At 39.3% G+C, this 11,123-nt stretch overlaps 1 protein-coding gene across 1 annotated transcript; it reads right to left on the bottom strand.

Annotated features, from left to right (window-relative positions):
* Window positions 1–994: 994 nt before the first annotated feature.
* On the bottom strand, window positions 995–9,845 carry LOC119650376 (DCN1-like protein). Its single transcript, XM_038053113.1, has 3 exons — window positions 9,692–9,845; window positions 8,817–9,401; window positions 995–1,560 (listed from the first exon to the last, which is right to left on the bottom strand). Exons 1-3 carry the CDS (start codon window positions 9,692–9,694, stop codon window positions 1,342–1,344), a joined length of 807 nt encoding a protein of 268 aa, XP_037909041.1. The 5' UTR covers window positions 9,695–9,845; the 3' UTR covers window positions 995–1,341.
* Between the last annotated feature and the right edge of the window lie 1,278 nt (window positions 9,846–11,123).

The raw sequence follows: 11,123 nt of genomic DNA, 5'->3' as shown, positions 1-11,123 counted from the left end.
TTTATCCCGATGGTGAAATTATGCTTTACGTATACTCACCATATCAATTTGTGAAAACGCAGGTACTGAACGGCAATCCCCGGAAATCATTCTTCCACTCTTTTGAAGAGATTGCAACAAAGTTAGGGGAAAGATTCCAGTCAGGCTAACCCCAACAAGAAGATCGAAAAAATGATTCCTTGTAATATGGGAAATGTACAGATGCAATTAAATCACAAATCCAAGCCTTGCATTGCATCAGTTAATGAAAAATTAGAGGTGACCAATTGTGAGTGCGTGGACGACATTTGATCCACAGACGTGACCGCTATGAAGCCCAACAAACTGATAGAAATTCCATTTGATAATGAGATGCTATGTTTTTACCAAACATAGCATCGATTTACTGTACAAAATTACCAATCATAATATCAAAAACAAAGTAGGCAAATATTTGCTAATAGTTAAGTTATCACTACCCTAATCATAGCAAAACTTTGAATGTACCAAAAGGAAATTTCAACAAAACTCTGATGAGTACACAAATAAGAAAATGAAGTTCGAAGTTTCATAAAACCAAATCAGTTCAGTGATTTCATTTACAATGAAGTCGGTTCAATACCAATCACCATCAGGGAATGAACTCCTCAAGCAGGAAGTGACCGAACGCTGGATCCCACAATATCTACAGGAAAGCAACATATTCTATGTTTTCTTGCTTAGATTCTTGTATTTTCTTTGCTATTTTGGTCTTATCACTCGCCTTTTTAAGTGAGTGTGCGATATTTATATTCATATAAAATTTATCTAGATTTCAGCCTATTCAAGAATAGGGTAGACCTAATTATATATTGGCAAAAATTACGTACAATCATAATCCCACCATCAAAAATAGTTCTCCTATATTTTACACTGTAAATAAAATACAATATTATGGTGATCCTGCATAGAATACGCTCCTAACCGCAAACCAAATTCTCTCAAATACGAATAAAAGTAATTCAATTATAGTTCATAATCCTTAAGAAACAAATCTCAATTTATTCAACAAAAAATAGTAACAAATGCAAATCTACATATCTTTTTATTTCATCAATTAGTTTGTTTGTTTTTTTCTTTCCAGATGTTTATTTAGAAATTTCATTATTTTTACAGTATTTTCTGTCGCATGAGATTATTACTTTTTCTGTTCTTGTTTTTATCTACACGAGAGAAAAAATGAAAGAAAATGATTTCATATCATAATCGTGATTATAATTATCATTAAAAAGTAAAACTGCGTATCTTAATTAAAAACAAACATAATATATATTTTTTTTTTATTAATAATTATTTTATGTAAATATATAAATTGTGGTTGTGTTAGCCATAGTTCATATTTGTACTATGTGGAGATTGAAATGGTGAATTCGTAATAGTTTTATGTCTAAAGTAATTTTCTTGACACCATTCCACAAAGTCATCAATAAGTACTGGCCAAGCACCCTCTGAATCGTAGTTTGTCATGTTATCATCAATATGAGATGCAAAATCTAATAAAAGGTTCCATGTATCTTTTGGTATTGATCTTCTATGCTTTTCCTGAAAAAAAAGGATAATAGTTGAATGAAGGTGAATTACCAAGTGCAATCACATTTCTAATATTCTCTCAACAATATTATAGAGTAAGTTGTTGATTCGTATGCAAATTTCAGGTTATTGAAAGTAATGCAGCGAATTGTGTAGCAAATACATATTCTTAACAATAAGTGAACGACCAACAATTCGATAAAGACTGAAGACAAACGGACGCAACTACTATATAGATAAATTCTATTTTCTAGTGAAAATCAGCGACACCGAACTGAATAATTGCATGATAAAAGCGAAGCTATCCGTTCATCTTTAGAAGAAAGTCATTGTAATTTGCCTTACGAGGAAAGTAAGTGTGCTCTAAAGCACCGAGCTCCTGAGGTAACAGTCTATGCAGTCTGAACTCTAAGACAATACGATTCGAACCTATCTAAACCTGAACCTGGATCATGTTATGGAACATGGTGCCGCATTGAAAACGCAACAGCACCTATGTCCATGTCCACTTGAATGCATGTCATAAGTTCAATATCAACAATAGTATCGTTGATTTACTATTCACTGCCATAATGGATTGCGCCTCAGAGTTCCTCCTACTGCTCTCAACCAGCTCGACATCAGCTCTGTACTCTTATCCCAGTACACCCTATCTGGATACTCTTCGCAAATTTCGAAATTTCATTGGGCTATACTTCCATAGGCTGAAGTTTCATATCTACACGAAAGTCATATTAAAGTATTTATTAGTTTTTGATTTTTTGCTAAGCAAAGATTGTCTTAAATTTTATGTACAGAGGTCAACTTATGAGGATCACAAGGAAATCACAATGTTGTATTGAAAAATGGTCAGTTAATAATTAGTGTCATTGTGGACATATTAACATCAGCAAAGAGATGAGTACACATATTATTGAAAGCGATACTTTAATCTATACCAACCCAATCCTTTGAATATCGTGCAACAAATAAAATGATGTCGAATAGACTACGCCTTTGGACGCCTCTCACATTAACTAATATTATATGAGTAGTGTGGAATAATTACGTAAAGCAATTCCCCCATTCAAATTCCTAATAATAATACACATTGCACTAGTTATGCAGGACTATTTCTCAAAAATTCGACCTATATCATTTCTAAGCCGCCGCTATCATATAATTTACCGTCTGTCGACTACTTCTAGCAATTCAATCGAGGGATATAATTTCGAGTACATAGAAGAAAGTCAGCATGAATCGCAAATCGCTTATTGCTCATACGTAAGAAACATTATTCGGACTACTTCGTTGATTGCAAAGCGTTGGAAGATTATGTTTTTTAAGATATTTTTCCTCATTTATCGATTCCTGTCCAATATTTCCCATAGTCTACTTGGCGGTGTGTCCTAGCCATCTAACAATAGACTACACATTTTTTATGTGATTGGAGTTCTGTGGTCGAGGTTAAGCATTCTGTCTCTTCATATTTTCGGAATTCAATCCACAGATAGCGTAAGATCCATTTGAGAGAAAGTCTGAATGGCTGTGTAACATCCAGGAGTGTAGGTGAGGTAAATTTCATTATGGCGGCGCGATTGTTGACTGAGTAGAATTAGCCTCTCACGTTATTCCGGGTTCGAATCCCGGTCGTCATGGGTGTGTTGTGTTTGTATATATAAGCTTATCTCTTGCACAGCATTAAGTGTGATAATAGTGAAACTGAAGCATAGTCCCATTGAAAATAAAAAATGTTGGAAGAAAATACCAATAACAACGAATAGACTGTAGATGCCTTGCACTCTACAAGGAGAGAGCAGTAGTTTTTTACTATTAAGCCAAGAAGTTGATGCTCCATTGAAGTATACGCAGAGTGGGAGTTGGCTGTTTGAAAGATTTCGGTCTTCTGCAGCGGGTTAATTCCAGTCAAGCTTTCTGCAATAGGACCCATCTGAAGTGGCTTTTGCTTCGAAACCTCACCGGAGGTTATTCGGTACCATGCAAACCGGGACTACTTTATGAGAATATATATTCTAGGAAAATTCCTGGGCAGGTGTATTCTCAGCCCGGTTATTCGCGATTGGCTCCCTTGTGAAACTTTCACGGTGGTTGTGCCAATAATGCGGGCAGAGCTTTTTGTGGGTTCAAGCGTGAAGTTGCGCTGCGCAACCCTTAGTTGTGGCAGATAAGTTAGATAGGTCTCGCAGGCACTGGTACGAATGTAAGCCTGTGCTCAGTATAAACTGGTACCGCTGTGCCAATCACGGTGAGGCTGAGCTGATTGTGGTGTCCAAATCTATTCGTGACCAAAGAGAACCCCCCCGAGAACCTTGATGTTCCGTTGAGGCAGTGATTTCTCTTTGAGCTGAGAGTTTAGAATTCACTCGAGAGTATTCTGTTTGTCGCAAAAGGCGATTGAAATGGAAGACATTTTTGATCTAGCAATCGGTAAATCTCGAACCATGGTTATGCTACGGAAACGGCTACCATACCAAAAAGACGAGACTAATTTTCCAACTATGAGCTTTTACTTATGATGAGCTGCTTCTGATGGATTTTAAAATGTTAGAACACTGCTCGAAGACCGTATCAAAACTTTCCAGAATAGTCGATAAAATCTACTTAGACTGCGAAAACTTGGAATCGGATCCAAGAGCGTAAGGAAGACTTTTATTACCGCTGCGGGTAGGACCGGACGTGAGTAGTGGTATTGCGGCAAACTATCGTGGTCCACGACATAAAAGCAATTTATTATTGCGATATTCAGGGAGGGCGGCTACCGCAAGTAGTAACATTTCAGAGCAGCACACCTTATCATGAAAGAACTTGTAGGTAACCACTGTTCTCAAAGGTATAACATTTGGTGGAGTCGCGAATTTTACGGTTGGAATGGATAGCCACTGTAATATGCAGATAAGGACTGCCCCGCTGAACACAAGTAAAACCATATAAAAAGAAGTAAAATCGTGATAAAACTTAAGTGTTCAACCCCTGCAGTTTCTGTACAGTTGCTGCTTCCACTTACTTGTAAATGCTGAGAATCCAAAGATTTTTCCAGTGAGGAGAACAATGAAGGATGGTTAAGATTTCGAAAAAGGGAAACTGTCTTGAATTTGATCACTGCAGAGGAATTTGCGTCTTCATTGCTGCTTCAAAGATAATAGCTATAATCATCCTATAACGCATCAAAACACACTTTGCAAATTTGACCGACGGAAAGCAGACTGGTTTCGTCTTTGGATATTCTTGCACTTATCACATCAACATGTCGCGGATCATTTTGGAGAATGGTGTGAAATTTAGATTTCCGCTCCATATGCTCTTCATCGATTTCGCAGGAGAAATAATCAGCTAAGGCGACATATGACAGCGCAACAAATGTCATGTGCTGTATCGGGGTAACATTTCGAGAGAATTTGAAGAAACCCTACGCTGATGACGCCAGTTTGGTCATGGAACTTGGCCAAATGGCTCTGCATTTGAAGGAGGAGGCAAGCAATTAGCGAGACATTTATGATTCATCAGAATTTCTATGTTTTAAGGATCATTTTAAATTGCTCATATAGATCATGCGAATGTTAGCTAGTTCTATATCGGTGCGAATCCTGATTTCGAGTACGAATGTTTGTGTGTATTTATCGAGTCCCACTGTTGTAGCCTTACCATTTGCGTAGCATTAATTGTTATGATTATGGTTATTGCCACTATCTCTTGTGGAGCACAGCGTGCCGACCGCGAATACACAATTTACTTTACGGCGCCACAGTTCCTCCCCAAAACTTTCAAAGAAGCTTTCAATCCTCCACTGTTCTGTGCCGTGTAGCTCCCTCGGGTATTTAGGGCTTAGTGGGGCCCATTACATTGCATGCCAATTAATAGAACAGTATTAACTCGATGTTGATGTTGCAGCGTCCTCGATGTTCTTCTGACTAGTAATGATTTTGTTGGTTTTATGTTCAATCCGGCTTCCCTTGCTTCCTTCGTCAAATTCAGACTGGATAAGAGAGAATGTAAATGCTCACAGCGCAGTAGAGGTGTTTGAGGAAATACATCATCGCCCACGCTTCCATGCCGTCCACGCAAGGTAATATAAAGGAGATCCGCTTGGAGCTTCTAATTCCTCTGAAAATTTACCTCGACGTAGCGATGATATAATATTTTGAGGGTATGACCTATTTCGGCGATGAAATTTGGATAGTAAGGAGTATCTGATTTAGATCAAATGAGCCCTTCTTTGTTCGATAAACTTTATTCGTTTTGCAGAAAATTTCATAATTCCGCGAAAGAGGAAATGTTCGCCGCTACTAGTAAAAAAAACTTAACCAATTCACTTAGACAGGCCTCTCTTCATGCTAAAACTGACACGATCAAGAAAATATTGCAAAGGCTTGAAAAGATCATAATTAATTGGTGTCACCATGTGAACCATATCATTCTGTGGGAAAGATAATAGCTCGAATAATCTTAGCAAGCATCGAAGAACATCTCGAGAATTTGATCAACAGACACTAGGGCGGTTGCTGCTCCTTAAGCCTCCAGACACATGCTCCCTAAACCCAATGGCGAATGGAGACCTTAAGACGACTACAGACGTCTAAATGCTCAGACGATTCCAGACCGACACCCTATCCCATTCATCCACGGTTTCGCACAGTTTGTCGCAAAATTGACCGGGACTTAGTCAAGGCATACCATAAAATCACGAAAACATTCCGACATTTTGGACTTTTTGAGTTCACTAGGTTGACTTTTGGACTTAGACATTTGACGCACCTCGAGTGCATTTTTTTAAGTCTCCTTGAGGCCGATCTACTACTTAAAGTTGAGAAATGCAAATTTCTACAACCGCATCGCTGAAAGCATCCAGCCAGACTTAGTCAAGATGCAAGCGATTTCGAGCTTCCCGTGTCCGAAAACTATTAAAGATCCAAGAATCTACTTAGGCATGTTAAACTTCTGCCGTCGTTTTGTGCCGAAGACCGCCTACCATCAGTCGATCCTTAATGCCTACTTGTCTGGCCCAAACACTAATGACTTCCGCCTGATTTGGTGGTTCCCCGTGTTTGAGACCACCAAGCAACAGCTGGTGAATACAAGACTTCTGGCATTTCCTCAGCAATATGCACACCTAGCCATATTCCCCAATGCTTCAGACGTTGCCTTAGGTGCTGCTCTTCACCAAAAAGTCAACCTAATCTGGCCGCCATTAAGCTTCTCTCCAAACAGCTGAATCCCGCTGAACGGAACTACAGCACTTATGATCGTGAGTTATTAACCGCGTACCTCACAATTAATTACTTCCGGTATTATCTTAAAGGCTGGCCGTTCACAGTGTTCACGAAGCATAAGCCACACACACACAAAGCGTCCCCTCGCCAACTTCGGCACTTAAACTTTATCAGCCACATTCAACACGTATCTGAAAAGATACGGTAGTTGCTGACGCTTTGTCACTTGTTGCAAAGGTCAATATCCCCGACACCGTCGATTTCCCGGCATTCGCCGAGGCGCAGTTCTTCAAATCCTGAGGACCGACTCCGAATACACATTTAGGAAGTCTCCCACTTGCGGCTCAACACCCAGTATATACTGCGAAACCACCAATAAGGGACCAAGGCCATATATCCCGGCCAATTTCTGAAACTATATTCGCTTATATCTATACTATACCAGTAAGTAACCAACAGTTCTTTTGGGACAATATTATTATTATTTTACGCCGTTCACGATCTAGAGTACCCAGCCATTCGGACAACAAATCGATTAGCCACCGCAAAGTATTTCTCGCCGTCCATGAACAAGGAAATTACATTTGAGGAATAAAGTAGGTATGTTCATTCGGTTCACCAAGCGTTTACACACAATCCACCTCGATTTAATTGGCCTTTTGCGAGACTCGCACGGTTTCCGGTATTGCCCCACAATCATCGATAGGTTCGCGCGATGGTCTGAGGCGATACCTCTGAACGACGTTACTGCACAATCTTGTGCTGAGGCCATCTGTCGAGAATGGATTTCACCCTTTGGTGTGCCGGCAATTATAATCTCCGACCGGGCAATGTAGTTTGAGTCCACCCTTTTCTCAGAGTTGGAAACCACCCAGTTCTATGTCAATCAGGCTTGAGATATATTCTTTCGTGCACTTCAGTATTATTTTAACTTTCAGCTTTCCCACAGAAAATGCGCAAATATATCTTTTCAATTATCGCACTCAAAACGGGTGTCCTTCTTCAGGATACCTCTATATCCTGGTGAAGGTTTCAACTTCCTATGTTTGACAAGTCTTTCTTTTTTTTCTGCCTTTGTCTCGTTCACAAACGGAGTCGGCTCGTCGTGATTGGTTTCGCCATTATCAAATGCCTGATCTGGATGCAATCGCGAGACATTTAAATCCCCATCTAACGTGTTATTTCGGCCGGCCTTTTGGTCGTTTACCATTGACTTCGATGTTCAGACCAATCTTGGCAACTGAATTCTCGTTGCTGCGAATTACGTGATCATACCATGGAAAACTCCTCTCTCGTAGTTTTTTCACGATCGGTGTTTGAGAACTGCAAGAAAGTTTCTCCAAAAAAGACCGTCAAGCCCAGGCTGGCTCGTTCCACATCTAAAGTTGGACATCATGACTGAGAAGGTAACTGCTAGCATCCTATACTGGGCAATCTACGAACATCCGATCGCCGCAAACTCTTTCGTTATGCGATATACGATACCGAAATCATTATTAGCGGCAACTTTCCTGATCAATCTAATTATTTTTTCTGTTGTGCTTCCCTTTTAGAGTTTTGTCACAGTATTGAGGCCCTAGTTCGACACCCTAACGTTGCCTTCACCCGCAGCGATCAACATATATCTCAGCCCTTCACTTTGTTCAACCAGCTTCTATCATACCGAAGTTAGCCACGTCTTCTGTCCCTTTTTACTGACGTTGTTAACTACCGATCTCATACCCTTTAAACAAAAGTCCTAGTAAGAAAGGTGAATCACATTTATCATATATCACAACAAAATTTCTTGGTATAAAATTATTACATTTCCTAACTGATCACGTATTTCTAGTTCTCGGGAACAGTATCAGCTTTTGCACCCCATTGACTATCACTAGCGTAAATTACAAACAAATATATTGGGTATTGTCCTAGTAATTAATCGAACGATCGAATTTTGGGAATTTTACCGATAAGTGATCCACGTTTTAGCAATAATGACCCCAGAATTCTCCCAATAAGGGGACGGAGAGAATGCAAATTTGTAACTGTTATAAATTCAAAACAAAATATCAAACTCACCGTTAAAAATTTGCACCATAAATCCAGAAACTTAAAACGTCCTTGCAGTACGATCTTCCAATATGCTATGGCCATGTCCAGATCTAGGCCCTTCTGTCCCGAATCCTTTGCATAATTGAACGTAAAGTGGTAAAAGTCCTTGAACCTGTTGGCGTCCACAAGTTCATTTTCTAATGCCGGCAGCTTAGCCCGTAATTTTTCTATACTATCTACACCTAAATCAATGAATCCATTGACGAACTCCTCTTTCGTGAATTCACACTGTGTCTCGGCACGAAATTTCCACGCTATGATTAGGACTAATTTTGAATCGGGACTTAAATTAAGGTCATCCAAAAAACGTATGACGCCATCTGAGCTGATTTTTGACGGATCGTTCGGATCTCGGTATTTATTAAAAAGCGCTTCTATATTCCTGCGATCAAGCTCGCGATAATATCGTTCGGGATTCTGGAAATAATTGTCGCTGGCCAAATCCAATTTCCAGTCATTGTGTGTTAGGCAATAAATAGCTGTTTGTTCTCCGGTTTGGGTGAGCGATATGAACTTTCGCACTTTATCCTTTTGGGCCGGTTTCAATTTATTCTAAAAATCGGGGAAGAGAGGAAATGTCGCGTCATTACATAAATGCTGATGTGTAAACATTCGAATGCTATTTGAGGAAATTCGGCTACTGAAAGCTAATGCACGGGCGATTACCATCTGATAAGTTAAACGCAATAATTGCAGCACAAACTTTCTCAGATAGACCCCGGAATTGCCAAGAAATATTACTCATGCCAATTTTCGCAATTTGTCTCTTATGCAATTTCGAATACGTAGCGACGATGGTGCCGCGCAAAGCGTAGAAAGCCTAATAAACTCAAACGAATTACCATTTTCTATAAATTTGCTAGGGGACACTTCTAAAAAGAAAATGAACAAAACACCAACTTTTCACCGAAAATTTGACATTTGTGTATAAAAATAAAAAATGTCTCCGCGATCCGCAAATAAGTCACCACTTGTCGTATGTCAAACAGTGGAAAGTATTCCTATCGTTTGTGGAGAGTAGAAAGAGCGTGAAGTTGGTCGAATTTACCAGGAGTTTCGCGCCTTCGTGACTGTATTTTGATCGTTAATCTCAATACCAGAAAATTCGAAAAAGATAATACTGGGTGTGACTCATATTTTATTTCCTATTAAAAGACAATTGTTTGATCTATGAAATATATATTCAAAATGTATGATAAGTCATCTTTTCTGGAGTATGGAGCATCCACACCGTCTCGTTTTAAGGTTTTATGTACAACAAACCTTATTAAATCAGTTTATTGTTTGTCTGTCTGCCACAAAGTATATCTCGGAAACGGTTACTTCTATTAATACGAAATTTGGTAGAAGGGTGGGACCTGTGAATCTCACTGCATGTAGTAACATAGTTACACGTTGAGTTTAGGGGGCTCCCTATATATTCAAAGCAGGGGGTGTAATCAAATGGAAGGTCTCGATTAGTACTTTCCGAAACCGATATTAGTTTTGACATTGGTTGCAAAGAAGGAGCGTGCGGGAGTCCGAAAAGGGTCAGTTACTTCAAGGATTCGTTCTCAGAAACTACCCAACTAAAATATCTCAAATATGGTGGTCCATGCATATGGTATCTAGGCGTCAATACTGTCCATACTGATACTTGTTTAAATAGAGTTCATAATAGTCTATGTGTCTGTATGGCTCAAGTGGTTAGAGTGCTGGGCTGTCGTAGCGGAAGGTCGAGGTTTAAATCTCGCTGGAGGCAGAGGGATTTGCTATTGTGATTGGATCTCGGATACTAGTCGACTCAGCTGTGAATGAGTACATGAGTCAAATTAGGGTAATAATCTCAGGCGAACGCAATGCTGACCACATTGCCTCCTAGAGTGCAACACAGAATGAAGTCCTCTAACACACTTCAAGGCCCTGATCCAATGTATATTGTTGCGTCAACGATTATCATTATTTTTAATAATAGTATATTACTATATCCTAGTTCACACTAGAATCATCAACTTATGCAGTAATATACTATAGAACGTAGTACTACCAAGTTTGGTGGAATCTTAGTATTACTGTCACTTTTGTGCAAATTTCTTGCATTCTAAGACATTGAATATCAGTATCATACTAAAGTGAATGGCTTGACAAACGAAATGTATAAACATCGCAAGCCTGGTACAAATGCCCACTTAAATATCCTTATATAAGAAATACATGAAACCTTTCATACCTGAAGCGCTTAGTCGGAAGGTTCGGAAGAAATATAACTGGTGACAAGATGAAACCCTGCCGGAT

The sequence above is a fragment of the Hermetia illucens genome, chromosome 2 (assembly GCF_905115235.1).
Source record: "Hermetia illucens chromosome 2, iHerIll2.2.curated.20191125, whole genome shotgun sequence".
In the NCBI taxonomy this organism is placed as follows: Eukaryota; Metazoa; Arthropoda; class Insecta; order Diptera; family Stratiomyidae; genus Hermetia; species Hermetia illucens.
The sequence above is the reverse complement of the archived record's forward strand: the minus strand, read 5'-3'. Positions and strand labels throughout refer to the sequence as shown.

Coding starts and splice junctions, on each gene's coding strand:
- LOC119650376 (XM_038053113.1), bottom strand. Junction 1,561..8,816: donor TATGGTGCAAATTTTTAACG/GTGAGTTTGATA, acceptor CTTTTTTTTCAG/GAAAAGCATAGAAGATCAAT.